General features: G+C 52.6%; 1 protein-coding gene across 4 annotated transcripts in view; it reads left to right on the top strand.

Annotated features, from left to right (window-relative positions):
• Positions 1–7,770, top strand: part of SLC8A3 (solute carrier family 8 member A3) — a 94,515-nt gene extending 86,745 nt beyond the window's left edge. The window contains exons 3-6 of one of the 4 annotated variants that reach the window (XM_075151949.1): positions 4,192–4,316; positions 4,846–4,945; positions 5,412–5,687; positions 5,962–7,770. In XM_075151949.1, coding sequence (XP_075008050.1) covers positions 4,192–4,316; positions 4,846–4,945; positions 5,412–5,687; positions 5,962–6,338 — 878 coding nt within the window. In that variant the 3' untranslated portion in view covers positions 6,339–7,770. Of the gene's footprint in view, positions 1–4,166; positions 4,317–4,845; positions 4,946–5,411; positions 5,688–5,961 lie in introns of all 4 variants that reach the window. The other 3 variants (XM_075151952.1, XM_075151951.1, XM_075151950.1) reach the window with 3 other exon arrangements.
• The last annotated feature ends 9,630 nt before the right edge of the window (positions 7,771–17,400 follow it).

The raw sequence follows: 17,400 nt of genomic DNA, 5'->3' as shown, positions 1-17,400 counted from the left end.
TAGTTAATAATTAAGCTGCAGCTTGGCAGCATTCACCTTGACAGACTTCACCTTCCAAATGAAGTCTGTCTCTCCCCCCCTGCCCCTTATGTTTTATTTATCACAGCCCCTGATAAGTCGTCTTTGCAGCTAACGCACTGGGGCGATGTGTGACACACCTCACCTGTCCCTGCTTCCTGGAGGAGCCCTCTGACACCCCCATCCCTATACACAGTCCCTCAGGAGGTGGGGGCCTGTGGCTACCGTAGCCCGCGTGGGAGCATGCCCCACGCTTGCTGCAGAGACAGTGGCCTCCTGCGGCTCTGAAGGCAGGCTGGTGCACCGTGCTGCTGGCCAAAGTGCTTCCCTGAAAGGCAGGAGCATCGGGAGTGTGCTCTGCCATTGGGATGTTGCAAGAGTTTATGCCTTCTCAGCTGTTGGATCTGTACACACGGGGCTCAACTCAGTCCTCAGCATCCCATGGGAACAGCTAGACCCACAGGCCTGGAGCAGGTTCAGGTTGAGGTCTGGTGTTTTGCAGAGGTTGGCACTGATTCATGCTACAGGGTGCTCTCCCCGCCTAAATGGTAGGTGGGGAGAAGTGGTGGATTCATGTAGGTGCTTTGTATTGCTCTTTAACTCTCCCCTTAATTGTATGGCGAGTATAGATTGGGGCAAGGGACATGGACATGTCAACTGGGCTCTTAAGCTTGTCCTTCCTACCACAAATGGCACTGCTCTGACTTCAGAGGACAATCAGCAGCCTGGTATGTGGCACCAATGGATCGCTTGCATGAGCAAGATCCAGCACAATACTGACGCGTGACTCAGACTCTGTCTCCTACATTAGGATAGAGGCTCCAGTGAAAATACAATGGCAGGTTCAATGTTTGCAGATGCACCTTTGAAGTTTGTTAGGTTTCTGCGCTTTGCTTTCCTGTTGCACATTCACGAATGTGACTGCTTTTTAATGAGGCATGAAGGAACTACCTCCTTTTTTCATTTATCTGCAAGCTTCCTCTGTTAACATTTCTGCGAGGTACCCATTGGGAGATGCTGCCTATGCCTGTTCTCCCACAGTTTGCTTGCAGCTGACATTGAAAGACTTAGCCTGGCAGTGGTCTTCAATCAGCTGCCCCCGTAGGACGTCGTTGACGTGCCTTCTTGGGTAACCGTGTTTCTTCTCTCTGCGCCCCAGTTCAGGAGCTGCGTGGTGACAGCAGGGCCTCCATTATTCATGTCTTGGTGCATGTGCTGTCAGCAGGCTGCAGGTCTCCATCACTGGCCAGCTTGTCCCTTTACCGCTAGTGGCCTACCTAGGTCTTGAAGGTGCCTCTGGTGGCTCTTCTTCCATGGAGAAGGTGCCCTCTGAAATAGTGCAAGTCCCACAGCGCCTTCACTTCGGTGGAGTGCCTGGTCCCACGCTCACACTGCATCCAGCCCCCAGGTTTAGAGCAATCTGTCCACTCCTGGACATGGACATGTAGCTTGATTTACACTAAGAGCTCCCTAGCAAGTGATCGCCGTGCTCATCAAATCAGTAGGTGATCTACAAGTGGCTTGCAGAGACAACGAAGCCACCTGCCAGCGGCCGAAGGACCTGCCTCTGGCCACGGGCAGGGGGGTTCCCATGCAGCCTGCTCGACTGCCTTGGACCTGGCGCACGGTCGGGAGTCGGAGCAGGTCTCCCTGCGCAGAGGAGGGTATCGGGCCTTGCGCTGGCCCGCCTGGCACAGGTACATAAACCAGCGCGAGCAAGGTGCCAGGTTCTGGGATAAAGCCGTGCTGGATACCGCTCCCTACGGGGAGGAGAAGGCATTCTGCACTGTGTGTGCTTGCGGACCTGCCTGCAGCTCAGCCTTGCCTCGATAGCCGGTATCTGCATGAGGCTCCGTGTTGTCTTACCGCGCCAAAGGCTTTTGTCAAATCAGTTACAGGGGGGACTGAGGCTTCGTTGCATCGTTTCTCCTGGAGTTGTTGAGCTGAGGAAATTCTGCCCGATGTTCCCCGTTTTCAGGGCAGCTCTTCTGATTCCAGACATTTGCTTTCTGCGCTATGCAACTGCAGCCAGTGGGCGAGAGCCCAAGGGAACGTGCCGCCAGCTGCGACCGCAGCTTTTCTGATGCAGTTACTTCCCAGCGAAGGTTGTAGTGAGCCAGACTGTCCCCGAGCCCAGGCTTTGGAACCCTGCTGGGATGGTGCTGTGCTTTTGCTCAGCTCAGTACTGTCAGCACGCGTCAGGACGCACTCAGCTCATCTGCCAAGCTGCGCCTTGCAGAGCTGAGGGTGCCTCTTCCCCCGAGCTTCAGGTTGTGGCGGAACTCAGACAGAAGCGAGCCACGTGCGTGGTATGGCAGCTGATGTGTAAGCACCTGCATTTTCAACGATGGATACAGCTTGTCATCTTCATACACTTCCAGGTAGAGGCAGAGACTGGACTTTCTCCATCTCTGTCTTGGAAAAAGAGATGTAGATTTCATCTAACTCCTTGCTCAAGTGAAGATAAGTAACTTGAATCTTCTTCTTGAGGATCATCAGTTCATGTCTCCAAGTGTAGCATAAGGCAGAACATTTTATCCATGTTCACCCGTTTCTGCACTTCTCCAGCTCAGCTGCCTCCTCCCCTCTGTGCTTGCTTGGCCTTTGCCTGCACTTGCCCCCTTACCCCTCTGGCCTCCTGCATTGCCCGGCTGCATTACCTGCCTTCCTCTCCAGGGGCTGTGCTCCCCTGTCTCAGTATTTGTAAACTTCTGGGGATTCCCAAATCCAGACTACTGCCTTCGAGCTAGGCGGTGATGGTTTTGATGTACGACATCATTGATTTCAAGTGGTGGATGTAGCTGCTTCTGCTTCTGTGATGGGTTATAATAATGTCACCTGCCACAGGAGTTATTATATGTTTTATAAACTCTGCAGGACTTGCAAGGCTTACAGCCTGCAATCACCCTAGCTGGGCTGATGAAGAGAAGGCAGAGTTTATAACTAGAGTTCACTGGGACTTTATAATTTCTGTGTGATTTTTGGTGCGGAGTATGAGATCTGCTGGAGCCCACATGGGATTAATCACTTCTGAGGCATTACCTGGGGTGTTTGTAAACTCTGCAGGAACCCTTGGGTCACCTCTGACCCACTGCTCAGCCAGAACAAGATGCTCTACGTTTGTGATACCCCCCAGGTCCTGCAGAGCTCCAGCTCCCGCTCCCAGGCTCAGCTGGCCCCGTGCTGCAGCTTGTCCACCCTGACTGGTCAGGCACAGGAAAGCCGGGGGAAACCCAGCTTCTTTCTTGAGATGTCAAGGCTTTTCAGAGACCCCACCGGCACGTGCCTGCACTTGGGTGGGTGGGTGGGCGAGGACACCTGGGTCAGGGCCGGGGCAGTGCCAGGGCACCCTTCCTGCTGGTTGGGATGCTCCTTCCCGTCTGGGCAACCAGAACCTCCCTGGGCACCTCGCTGGGTTTGCTGGGGCACCAGCAAGGTGACCCCAACACAGAGTCGTCTCAGGATGCTGCACCTCCCGGGCAGTCCCACGGGCACCCCTCCGGCCCCACGGTGGCATCTGCTGACCTGGGGTCCTGGTTTAGTTTCCTCCAGCAGAAACTAAACATCCAGTGACAGGAAAGCGAAAACCCACTTGGCTCCTGCCTTACTTCTTCCTGTGAATTTTTCCAAACGCTAGGAACGCGTACGTGTGTGCCTGTGTGCTTGTGCTAGTGTGTGTCTGTCTGAGAGTTAGGTCAGGCAGAGTGACACAGAATGCCAACAGTGATTTTTCTAATCAAAGGGGAATAAAAAGATTCTGTCTCTTGTTCGTTCAAACCAGGAAACACGCCAGGGCATTAAAGCTGTCTTAAAGGACGCTTGTGCCAGATGGCAGAATGAATTGGTACCTCGGTCTCCCCAAAGATGTGGCAGGGATGATGGAGGGCGTATGTCATCCAAGATCGCCAATGCAGGCTGAAGAAACATTTGGGGTTTTTTTAATAAATTAAAACCATGTTGTGTATGTTCTTGGTGACTAACTGATATTCAGAAATCTTGGTCCTTTGTTTCTGTGGTCTGACACCCCACCGCTGCCCCCCAAATCGCTGCGTGAGCTTAGCATACTGTGAAGGGGCTGCAGAAGCCCGTGCTCAGGCCCTGCAGATATCCCCTGCGGTGCCCTGATGTTCCAGGGCTGCTCTCTACAGCTTGGTGTTGACCTTGCTTTCACAGAGGTGGCTGAGAGGAAGCTGACGGTTGAAGAGGAGGAAGCCAAGAGGATTGCAGAGATGGGCAAACCAATACTTGGCGAGCATCCCAAACTAGAAGTCATCATTGAGGAGTCCTATGAGTTCAAGGTCAGTGGTTGTCCCAGGTGTCCTCCGGGAGGGGAAAGCTGTGTGGCACTGAAGAGCAGCCACGGAAAGCAGAACTGAGGAGGCTGGGGGTGGCCACATGTGCAGGGAAAGGGCTGCTGGAAGATGATAAGGAGTATGCTATGCAATAAAGTATGGGGGAAGCCTACAAGAAGTGCCAGGGGACGTAGCTGCTGGTAGGCAGAGGTGAAGGGAGCCCTGTGGAAGCAGGAGAAGCCAGTGTGCAGGAGAGGGCAGGAGCAAAGCTATCCCTGGTGAGGCCGGAGTGAGCGAGGAAGGAGCCTCCTCTGGAGTAAGCGGTGGCAAAGAAGCAGGTTCTGGTGAGATTTGGGTCAGCCTGTCCAGGGAGAAGGTGGGCCCAACTCCAGTCATGGCCTCATCTGACCGGTAGGAGAGTGCTTGTGGCACCTCAACAGTTTGGGAAGGCTCTGTGAGACCACAGTGCACTGCAAGATCAGCCTTGCCTGCTAGCAGCCAGTTTAATTGCTGTGCATCTTTATTCCCTCAACAGAGCACCGTGGACAAGCTGATTAAGAAGACAAACCTGGCTTTGGTTGTAGGGACACATTCCTGGAGGGACCAGTTCATGGAGGCCATTACCGTCAGCGCAGGTGAGGGGGACACCAGAAGACCCACACCAGCATCCCCAGGGTTCATGCAGCCTGGGATGAGATCTGTCTGGGCTCAGGAGACGGCGTCTGCCTGGGCAGTGGTGCTCAGCTGTTGCATGCATCTCCGCAGGCTGACTACCTACTGTGTGACTGCCTGTGGGTGGGAACAGGCACGGGGATGGGGCTGCCTCTCTGTGGGTGCAACGCTCCGCTCTGCCACTCACCAGCCCTGCAGGCTCTGGGCTGTCCTGGGAGGCACCCCTCTTGCCAAGCCTCACCCATCACTGAGGGACCTGGTGTGCCCTGAGCCCACTGTCGTGGCCGGCATCATGCCACCTTGTTCCAGGAGAGCAGTATCCCTGGAGCCCTGGGGTGGGGGGGGCCAAGGATGGGGCTGCAGCCCATCCCCGTAATCTTGACCTGCCCCATCATGAGGGCTGGACGTCTCCTTCCATGTTGTTTGCAGCAGGGGACGAGGACGAGGACGAGTCCGGTGAGGAGCGCCTGCCATCCTGCTTCGACTACGTGATGCATTTTCTGACGGTCTTCTGGAAGGTGCTGTTTGCCTGCGTGCCCCCCACCGAGTACTGCAACGGCTGGGCCTGCTTCGTCGTCTCCATCCTCATCATTGGCATGCTCACAGCCGTCATCGGCGACCTTGCCTCCCACTTCGGCTGCACCATCGGCCTCAAGGACTCGGTGACTGCTGTCGTCTTTGTCGCCTTCGGCACTTCTGTACCAGGTGGGGTGGCCACGGGGAGGGGATGGGGTGGGAGGAAAGTCCTGCGGTGGCTCTCCGCCCCAGGGGAGCAGCTCTGTCATGGGGATGGGGTTCAGGCTCCACAGTGTCCTGCCCCCAGGCAAGGTCTCCGCCCCACTTGGTGGCAACACAGGGTCCCAGGAGTGATCCGTGTCCCAACCTGGCCGGTGCCTCCCTTGTCCCCAGACATGAAGGGTTGCCCGTTTCTCCTGTTGGACCCCCAGTGATTTCTCGTTCCCTCCTTCCCCAACCCCAGACACATTTGCCAGCAAAGCCGCGGCCACCCAAGATGTGTACGCCGACGCCTCCATCAGCAACGTCACGGGCAGCAACGCCGTCAACGTCTTCCTGGGCATCGGGCTGGCGTGGTCAGTGGCGGCGATCTACTGGGCATCGCAGGGGCAGGAGTTCCAGGTGTCGGCGGGCACCCTGGCCTTCTCCGTCACCCTCTTCACCATCTTCGCCTTCATCTGCATCAGTGTCCTCCTTTACCGCCGGCGGCCCCACATCGGGGGGGAGCTGGGTGGCCCCCGGGGGTGCAAACTGGCCACGACGTTGCTCTTCATCAGCCTCTGGCTGCTGTACATCCTCTTCGCCACCCTGGAGGCCTATTGCTACATCAAGGGGTTTTAGGCGGTGGAGGGACGGTGCTGCCGGGGGGAGGGACCCCCTCCTCCGTTACCTCACCGGACACCGGTCCTGGAAGTGCGGTTTCACCGGAGGGGACAGCTGTCCATCAGGGCCGCCGCTGCCCAGACAGTCGGATGGCTGGGTGCCAAGAAGGGCAAAACCATCACAGAGGGGAAAAAAACAACCAAACAAAACCCACCCAAAATGATACAAAAGAAAAGAAAGCAACAATGGCAAGTGTTGAAATAAAACAAAACACAATAAACCCAGCCACTGACCCCATTCTATGAGATTAAGGCGTTTCAGCCATCTCCAAAGGCCACCTCTCCCGAAGGGGCTTGTCTGCTTTCCTCCCGAGCACTGCTCCACTGTAAGGAGATGTTTTCTTATTTTTACTGGTTCGGAATTGCAGAAGTCTGATCAGGAATTTGATTTTTTTTCCTTTTTTTTCTTTCATTTGCTTGTTGCTTTTTGGTTTGGGGGGGGCAAGCTGCTTAGTTATTTTTTTTCTTTTTTACTACTAAAACAGAAAAATGTTAAAAACCTACTCTAAAGCTTCAAGCTGCCGTCAGTGCTGGAATTGAACGTGTATTTTTTGAAGCCACAAAAGACTGTGACACAGTCAAAGAACTTTTTCACCATTATCCGTTTCCTCCCTCGCCGCCTTCCATTTCTTTCTTTTTTAAGAACATCACAAGACTGATATATTTTTAATACAAACACAGACACACAGACACACACACACATTCAGTGACAAAGGCTGGAGCATGTAGCATCTCAATCACCTGCCTCGGCTAAGAAAAAAAGGAGGAAAAAAACCAAACCCCAACCCTCTAATATAATATGTATCATGTATATTTTGACTATGGCATTTCTCTTTGTATAATTAACTTTGAGCTTGTGGTACTGCAGGGAGAGAAAATTATGTTAATTTACAACCGATAAAGAAATAAATGGCTACCCAGGAATAGCCTGCCCTGGGGAGAGCAAGGGAGCCAGGGAAAGCAGTACCGGCTCCTTGGGATGGTGGTGGTGGTGGGTTTGCTGCCTGGTCCTCCTGCTTGGAGGTGGAAATGAATTCAGGAAACCCCGGATAGCGTGCCCATTTGTTCCCAGCGCCGTCCCACCCCGAGCTGTGGCGTGGCTGCCCTTTCACTGCTCTGCTACCCCAGTTTTCACAGCGCCTGCGTCTCGCTGGTGGTCTTCAGGCCATTGAAGGGTATGGGCTTAAAAACTGCCACCCACGTCAGGACTCCTGTGTCATCCTGAGTACCTTTTAGGAACACCAGACAGACAAAAAGGCATCCTTTTCATTTCAAGTTTCTTTTTAAGGAAAAAAACCCACCACGAGAGTATGTCATTAATTATATCAATGGCTGCAAATTGAAATGTTGGGTTGGTAATAAAAATAAATAAAAACTATACCTATATCTATATAAACAGTGCTATCTAGAAACATATTTCTTAACTGAGAGCCCTGGACGAGGATGTTAAAACCTTACTCTTTGTAAAGTGTTTTCAAGATCATAGAATCATAGAATGGTTTGGGTTGGAAGGGACCTTAAAGATCATCTAGTTCCAACCCCCCTGCCATGGGCAGGGACACCTTCCACTAGGCCAGGTTGCCCAAAGCCCCATCCAACCTGGCCTTGAACGCTTCCAGGGATGGGGCATCCACAGCTTCTCTGGGCAACCTGTTCCAGTGCCTCACCACCCTCAGAGTGAAGATTTTCTTCCCTATATCTAATCTAAATCTACCCTCTTTCAGTTTAAAGCCATTACCCCTGGTCCTATCACTACATGCCCTTGTAAAAAAAGTTTCTCTTCAGCTTTGTTGTAGGCCCCTTTCAGGTACTGGCAGGCTGCTGTAAGGTCTCCCTGGAGCCTTCTCTTCTCCAGGCTGAACAACCCCAACTCTCTCAGCCTGTCTTCACAGGAGAGGTGCTCCAGCCCTCTGATCATCCTCATGGCCCTCCTCTGGACTTGTTTCCCCAGGTCCATGTCCTTCTTATCTTGGGGGGGCCGCAGAGCTGAATGCAGTACTCCAGGTGGGGTCTCATGAGAGGGGAGTAGAAGGGGAGAATCACCTCCCTCCACCTGCTGGTCACGGTTCTTTTGATGCAGCCCAGGATACGGTTGGCCTTCTGGGCTGCAAGCACGTATTGCTGGGTCATGTTGAGCTTCTCATCAACCCACACCCCCAAGTCCTTCTCCTCAGGGCTGCTCTCAATCCATTCTCCGCCCAGCCTGTATTTGTGCTTGGGATGGCCCTGACCCATGTGCAGGACCTTGCACTTGGCCTTGTTGAACTTCATGAGGTTCATATGGGCCCACCTCTCAAACCTGTCAAGGTCCCTCTGGATGGCATCTCTTCCCTCCAGCGTGTTGACCGCACCACACAGCTTGGTGGTGTTGGCAAACTTTTGCTGAGGGTGCACTCAATCTCGCTGTTGCTGACAAAGATGTTGGCATACCGGTCCCAATACTGATCCCCGAGTAACGCCTCTCGTCACTGTTTTCCACTTGGACTTCGAGCCGTTGACCGCAACTGTTTGAGTGTCACCATCCAGCCAATTCCCTATACACTGAGTTGTCCAGCCGTCAAACCCATGTCTCTCTAATTTAGAGACAAGGATGTCGTGCGGGAAAGTGTCAAATGCTTTGCAGAAGTCCAGGTAGTTGCTCTTCCCTTATCCACTAATGCTGTAACCCCCTTGTAGAAGGCCACCAAATTTTCCAGGCGTGATTTGCCCTTAGTGAAGCCATGTTGGCTGTCACCAATCTCCTCCTCATTTTCCATGTGCCTTAGCATAGTTTCCAGGAGTATCTGCTCCATGATCTTGCCGGGCACAGAGGTGAGATAATCTCTTCCATCAAGACACAGGTGCTGTAAAGGGAAGCATTTTCTTCCTAAAGTTCCCTATAATAAGCCAAACCTTGGGAGGCGACGAGTAAGAGAGGGGCTGCCAGAAGGTCCGTCTCTGCCTGCTGCCGTGCTTTCTGCTGCCCCGGGGGGCAGGGAGGACCTGTCTGTGGGTTAGGAAAAAAGCAATGGGAACAAGGTTGGAGAAAAAAGAAAGATTTTAGCAGGTAACTAGATGAGAGCGATGATGGTCCTTAACAGACAGAGGAAGTCTTTATTTTCATACAAAAAGTTTATTAAATAGCTGTATCTCTATATAAATGTGTACACATGTAAGGCAGAGAAGAAGGATCCTTCTCAGAGGAGCAGCAGGAGCTTTGCCGGTGGGAGATCCCCGTGGGTGAAACCCACTGGGTTTGAAGCCAACAAGCATCCGACCTCCTGCCTCCTTACCCTCCCTTCGCCGTGGCTTTGCGGAAGGGTCTGAAAAAGATGGGCAAGAAACCCTGAGGCCAGGCTCCCACCAAGCTGGCCGGTCCTTCTGGCCTCCGGCCGTGCCAACAGCCACCAAGAGCAGCTGCTGCTGCTGCTGGCCACCACCGCCACGGCCCGCCGGCCGGGGACACCGCCGCCGGCCCAGAGCACACACGTGTAACACTGAAAGAAAAACTACAAAAGCCCCCAAATGCTGTCTGCGGGGGTTTAAAGTGCTGCTCTCAAGGGGGAGGGCTGTTATCATCATCTCGCTTTTTAATTTGGACATATAAAGCCTGTTGAGCTCTTATTTTACCCGTGCCAGCTCTCCCACCCCTGGGTAAAGCCCGGCCTGGGAGCTGCCGTGCTCTTCTTCTGTTGCTTGTGCTGTATCCGCCACGTGCTTTTCATCGGCTTCCTTCTTCAGCTGACCGCGGGGAGGGGGCGCGGGGGGAGGACCGGCTGCCGTGACTGCCAGCCGCGTGGGGACCTCGGGGCCCTCCACGCACGAGGGCGATCTGCACCAGGCTGACAACACCCGTGGAGTGTTTCTTTCTTTTCTTTTTGTTTTTTACTTCATTAAAAATTATGCAAGCTAAAAAAAAAAAAAAGCAAGTTTGGTGCCTTTGGGGATTTTTTGTTTTTTTGGCTGAGGCTTTTATGTTTTATTTTGGGTCTAGCTATCTGCTTGCTCCTCTTTTCCTTTGGGCAGGTGCCTGGACTTGGTGGCACGGGCTCTGGCTGGTTTGCTCCCCGCTCCACCCCAGCCCTCTGGTTCGGTACCACGGGAGGACCCCGCAGCGCTTGCCCCTGGCTGCCTGGCGCAGAGGAGATTTTGCTGGTGGTTTTGTTGTCGCTGCTCCTTCCCCCTTGTTTCCCCGGTCAGCTTCCCATGGCAGCCTGCGGTAACAGCCGCTGGCCTCTCTCGGCAGCCCTCGTGCTCTGGGTGGCACACGCTTACCTCTCGGCCTCCCTCTCCCCTCCGTCCCCACTCCTCGCCAAGGCCCCATCACTGCTGCGGCTGAGGGTGAATAACGAGCCCTGACAACAGGAGGGAAAAGCTGAGGTGATCAAAGGAGCTGCTTTGTGCCTGGGGACTGCCATGGCACGGGGACATAGTCTAAGGGCCACGCATGGCGCGGGGCCAGCGGTACCTCTGGCTGCCTTCCCACTCCGCTGCCACGGGGGGCACCCCCAGCACCCCACGGGTTTTGCCATCCAGGTGATGCTGCACTGCATGGATGCCAGTCAAAACTCAGCCTTTGGGTAAAAAACAGTTTTGCAAAGAGGCATCACTCACCCGTCCCCCTCAAGCTGGCAGGGAATCGTGCCCCGGGTTCGGCCGCTACCATTCCGCCTCCCCACCCAGCATCACCACTGGCTGCCTTTTACGCTTGTATTTGGGCCCCTGACCCCAAAAATCCCCTTTACAGTGGGCCTTGTGCCGGCGCCGTCCCCACATGCCTTTCTGCAGCAAAGGGGGGGCTGGTGCAGCCCATAACTCTGGGGGAGCCAGGGTGGGAGGACCCCCAGCCGGGCGCCTGCGCTGTAGGAAAGGCGGCCCTGGCGGAGAGGCCGCGGGGAGGCTGTGCTGCACGTCGCTCCCTCGGGGCGGCCACAGCTCGGCAAAGCCCTCCAGCCTGGCCACTGCCCCACCGGGTCCTGCAGACGCCCATCTCCCCGCAGGTCTGTGGGGCCACTCCCCACCCCCTGCCCCGTCGGAGGGCTCATGAACCGGCAGCACCCGCAGCGAGCACGCCTCTTCCCAACCCGGGGGGAAGCACACAAGCTCCGGCTCCGGGAAAGGACCCATTGCCTTTAACTTCAGTGAGGGGGCTGGGGGTGGTGGGGGGTTGCGACCCTTTGGAGCTGGCTCGCTGCCACCGTGCTGCAGAAGCATCCCGGTCCCCGCACATGCTGAGGTTTAGGTCCAGGACCAAAGGGTGCCGTCCCCGAGCGAGTTGGGCTGCGTGACAGGAGCTGCAGGCATCAGGAATCGGCTGCAGTGCGGTACAGTGAGGGTGAAGTCTTCGTTAGAGCCAGCGAGCAAAGGTTTTAAGCCAGGGAGGAGGCAATGGCAGCTCTCAGAATGGGCTTTGTCACCTTTTTGGCAATTACTGTGGTGTTGGTGAGATCAAGGCCCTTCTGGATAAGCACAAATTAAACACAAAAATATTCTGTCATGCACATTTCCTCTGATTCCATGGCCGGGGCTGCTGGACTGGTTTGTAAGCCACTTGTTCCTGGTATGGGAGGACCCCACCATCACCCTCCATCCCAAAGCAGCAACGCAACCTCACCTCACAGCACCATCTGCAAGGAGAAGCCCCCATCAGCTGCGTGGGATTCAACCACCCTGGCCCACTGCTGTGGTGGGATGATGCCTACCTGCATGTCTCCACCAGCATAGCACTTTGCTTTGGGAAAGCATTTTGGAGGACACCCAGTACTGTTGTACCGGGACACTGTTGAGATAAAAGGTTGGTAACAAGACCTTTGAGGAATGACCATCATCTAGTTCTCGATAGCACAGTAGGATAGATACGGATAGTGACAGAAGGGTACCCAGAAGACCTGGTCATGCTTGAACATGCCACCATTCAAAGCCAGGAAATTTCAACCCATCCGCAGTTGCACTTTGGTGTTAGCTGGCGGCAGGCAGTTCCTCATATAATTCACCTGGAATTGCTTTTTTATTCAGAGGAAAAAAACAGACAAAAGCTTTTTTGGGTTAATTCTGCCAGGGAGTGGTTGCAGCCCCAACCTTGGTGTAGGAGCCAGCCTGCACGAATGGGAGCAGCAGTTGCTGAGCCCTGGCCAGCTCTGGCCACAAGCTGAAAAGCACTTGTCACCAAGAATAACCTTTGGAGTATTATATGGGAAAAAAATGGTTTTAATGACCTTTGTCATCCGTGTGTGTGTGCCAGCGGCAGCCACCATGTTAATAACAGAGCTCTGCGTGCCAGCGCTGCTTAGCGCCCAGCAGAGAAGACAGGGCTCCCAACTTGCCTCCACAGGCGGAAGGGAGTAAGGACCTCCCAGTATTTAAATGAGCTATTTAAAATATGTAGATAATTAACACTCTGAGTAGATTTACCCGCCCCACACACATACACGTCTGCCTTCCCTTTGCCCAGGTCTGTGCTTTGCTCGGCAGCATGTGGTGGTGGAGAGAGACCAGCACCCCAGGCCCACGGGACATCCCGGCAGGCAGCCGGGGGTCACTCATGCTTGCCCCCGCTGCCAGCAGCAGAAGCCCTTGGCCCCTCTCCATGTCGAACTGGGAAACCCGGCCCTTCCCCATGCTTGGCCACAGGTGCCAATTTGAGCTTAGACACGGAGCCTTGCAGGCATGATGTGAGGTTGATGAGCTCATCAGATGTTCCTACTGCACCCCAATGTGAGCATGCACCAATGTCCCAGACAGTACCGCTGCTATTGCCACGTATGGGGCAAGCTGCGTGGGAGCTGTGGCTAAAGGAAAAACCGTGACCTGCCTACTACTCATTGCTGGGCATGCACTCAGAAATTGGCCCAGTTTGAAGAACGCAATAAGAAATGACACAGGGCTAGGAAGTACTTTGAAATTGATATGAAACCTAGGTGAGTTAAAGAAATAAACCATCCAAGATTTTTTTTGGGGGGGAGGGGCTGTAAGATATGAAGTTATAAATACCTTCCCAGGAAGATGTCTCTGTTGTCTCAGAAAATAAGCTTGCATTACAGCAACACTGGTCCCATTTTGTGAGAATTATTGCGTACAACTCAGGTGCATGGAAAAGATGCAGGGAAAAAAAAAAATCTCAACACAAAAGCTTCAACAGTGCTCTCAGAAGGTCCCCTGGGCACCTCCTTGGCATACTGTACAGCGCGCCTCCATGCCTCTATCAACACCACGGTTGTCCAATAAGCTCTTAAAAAAGCTATCAAAAGGGGTTTGATTGCCTCCTCTTCTTCAGTCGCATCTCAGGTAGAAAAATAACAGCAAACCCAAATGTGGGGTTTTTTGGCCCTGCTATTTTTTTTTTCCTTTTTGTTTTATTCACAAAGGCAGGGAAAACAACTGATTACTACCCTTGTCGTAAGAGCATTTTGTATGTGGTAAAGCCCTTCAGGTTCTCCACTTTCTCCTCTTCCAGCTTCTGAGCAGTCGTTTCTGCTGGATTGCTGCCTGCTGGGTCTCGCTTTGTGTTTGCGCGTTCATGCCGGCTGCCTCACGGCAGGTCATCGCACGCTTCTCTGCTGAAACTCATCCTGTTGACTTGGACTATTTCTCCAGTTTATCAAGCATTCTGCTCCTACCCTTCATAGGTAGTCACGGCCCCTCCCGGTTGGATATCACTGGGAAATTCTATAGTGAAGCAATTTCCTAAAGCTGCTGACGAAAATCCTCAATAGACCTGGACCCTGGACAGCCACTGGAAAGATTTCCCCAGAAAGCTCTGACTTTGACACTGAGCTCAATGTATCGTGAGTCTAAATAGGTTGTGTTTCCTCAGCTCGCTTACGAGAATGTCTTCTGGGAGAGTGCCAGAAGCCTTACCAAAGTCAAGACATATCACATCTAGTGCTGACCCCCCTAGCCACGAGGCCAGTTATCCTGTCAAAGAATGGAATCAAATTATTTTGACATGATTTGTCCTCAGCAAAACATCAACAAATCCATTCCAGCCATTTTTTTTTTACAGATTTATAGATCTACCTAGGGGATTGGAGAATAACTGGTCAGCAGCTCGCTCTTGTAAGTTTTCACAGAGAAGTATTAGGACATCAGGTCTATAATTCCCTAGGTTTTTCTTCATCTCTAGTTAGATGATGCCATGTCATCCTTAAATCCCCTGGAACCTCACAGGTAGTCTACAATGCTCCAACACCAATCCCACATTTCGTATTTTTCCTTTTCATGCTTCAGGATGTTGAAGAGCTCTTGATCCCCTTTATTGGTCTCTACTTCATTTCCCATGTAGCAGGATAGTTTCTTACTGGGACTTTGACCTCAGCTATTCTATCAGTTCTCAGCTCTATTTTGTCCTTTAGGGCATCTCTTTCACAGAGCCTGCCCGCCAGTTTTCTGAATTCATTGATATTTGATATTTTATTTTATGGTGTCTGAGTACTCTAGATTAACTCATTTTACAAAGGTCTGGTATTCAACTGCATTTCGAGGAGAGAAAGCTTGCAGCAAACATCTGAACACTTGAAACAATCGTAACAGCTCAAGAGATGCAAAAATTCACGTTCGCATTGGGCTGCAGATGAACAGATCCAACTTCAGCCACCTTCATATAGCTTTGCCTGTTACAACCTGCCAGCTCACAGTGAGAACATCCAAGTCACTTCAGAAATAGCTCCACCTCTTCAGCCAAATGCTGTGTCAACTTTTTTCTGACATGGTGAAGTCAGCAGGGATTACTTGAGTGGCCCCAGCCAAAATCATGACTGAGGGAGACAGCAATAGTGCTTTGTGCTATGCAAAGCCAGAGCCGTCCTGTATAATGGACATTCAAACTCCGCAGTTTTTATTGCTTGAAGCACAGCACTGAGAGGCTACAGAAGAACTCATTTCACTAACCTGAGGACGAAGGACACGCACAGCTCTGAGTCCTTCGTTCACATACCAAAAAGCAAGGCATTAAGAATCTGTTTTGTCCTGGGACTGAATTTGTCCATTTTAGTAAGGTGAGCTGAACTCATCTGCACTCCAGACTCCCAGGTCTTGCACTGAGGAGCTACTCTGAGCTCCAAACTAGGGCCACCTAGTTGTGAATTGCATGCAGGAGAGCTGGGCCTGCTATTCCTGCTGGCACCAGAGAGGAGGCAACCTCAACCTCCTGGAGCCACAAACTTCTGCCTCCCTCAACACCCAACATGCACCCCTCTGCCTGCAGCACAGAGCAGGTCTGGCTCAGGCAGCGAGAAGGGAGCCACCCACCGCCAGTGCCTTGTCCTCAAGAGGATGCCGACTGGCTCAGCACGCAGCGAGGCCACGGCTCCTCTGCCTGGGCTGAGCGCCAGGAGACCCTCAGCCCTGTCCCCATGTGCTGAAAGAACAACGTAACGTGGAATAAACGTTCATTCGTGCTTTTGCGGGAGATGGGGATATAGGTTTGTGCTGCAACACGTAGCACAGAGCTGGTGGTGTTTTCTGAACGAAAGCTGGGCACCTCCTGGTGCGCACAGGCAAGGCGCCTTTGCAAAACAAAAACAGCCGTGGAAATCAGTAAGCAGGCTCTTGGACACAGAACGGCAGACAGCATCATCGCTTCCCGAAGCAGCCAGCCTCAGGTTTTCTGGCAAACGCTCCACAGAAAATACTCGCTGTTATACTCCTCGTTCCTGAGGTGGTGTTTTTTTAACCCACTTTGTTTTCAAGGCATTTTCCAAACTAAGGAGTGCCACTTCTGCAGATCCCGCTAGCCAATGTAATACCAGCTTTTGGAGGGTTGCCACGTTATTTTGCCTGAAATGGCTTGCAAGGACTGGCTGCTGAGAAGTCAGAAGGTCGGCATTCTGCATGTGGATTTTGTTAGTTATGTCAAAGATAAAGGGGAAAGAGGTGGGGGAGAACGAAAAGTCTTCTGGCAATATCACTGTTGGAAGCAGAGGCAGAAGCAAGGTCTTTGTAGTTCTTCTGACTCGCTTACAGAATGATTGCACCACCAGGGAAGGGTGAAGGCCTCTCAGAGTACCTTATGTTGACCCCAGAAACAGGAAGCATAGCCAAATAATTGTTTTTTTTTTTTTAAATATTCTTTTCCTATTTTTAATTAAGTCTTGCAGAACTCCAGAGATGACAACTACAGCTTCTCCCTTAGCCCAAAACTTGTTACCTTGGTAATACAAGGAAATTAGCTCTGTTTGCCATTTTATTCTTGACAAATCCACATTGCCCGTCACTCATCCCTGCATTTTCTCCTTTCATCATTGAACTTGCATCTAAAGACAACAGTCTTAGCAGACCCCCTCTCTGCCCATCTACAAACAAGCCAGCCTGTGACTACTATACAAGCAGAAAACCTCCCTGTGGGACTGCAATTGCTTCCCCTTCGATGTGCAATAAATGAGTGGGCTCCTTACTAATTGCAAGAGATTTACATGTGATCAAGTGAAATGATGTAGACAGTGAAGAGAAAACTGGTCACATCTGCTTGATGGGAACGGTGTGTGGCCTCCTCTGCCACGGACCTGGTGCTGCAGCCTCTGATGAATAGCACCTCCCCGGAGCCTAGGAAGCAGCATAGTTTTGCAATAGCAGCAGCTTCCCAGCATAGCTTGCTCCTTGTCACCTCTGAGGATTAAAAGGGTTTGGACAAACACCTAGAAGATAGTATTTCGGGCTCCCGTGTCGTGAGGTCTGACCTGCAAAAGTGAAGTATGAAGGCTCCCAAGGTGAGAGGGGATGGGGAGATGTGAGGTGCAGCGCCTGTCTTCTGTCCCTGGTTTAGGGAGAGTGTGGGTCCCACCTTCTGCGGTCACCCCTACTCTCCTGCTGAAGGTTCACAGCCTTTCAAAGCAGCCTGAGCAGATTCAGGCAGCTGCAACCTGGAGGCTTACACACAGGAGAGAAACATCCAAGGACCTCAGATCCCAACCAAAGACTGACACATGACTCTGGGAGCAGGAAAGTCCTCTTCCCTCTCCTATGGCACTGCGTAGGTAACAGAACGGTATGTGAAAGAGGTAAGTTCTGGAAATACTCAACAAGAAACCACCACAAGACGCTGGAGC

The sequence above is a fragment of the Calonectris borealis genome, chromosome 5, assembly GCF_964195595.1.
Source record: "Calonectris borealis chromosome 5, bCalBor7.hap1.2, whole genome shotgun sequence".
In the NCBI taxonomy this organism is placed as follows: Eukaryota; Metazoa; Chordata; class Aves; order Procellariiformes; family Procellariidae; genus Calonectris; species Calonectris borealis.
This window is presented reverse-complemented; position numbering and strand designations above follow the sequence as displayed.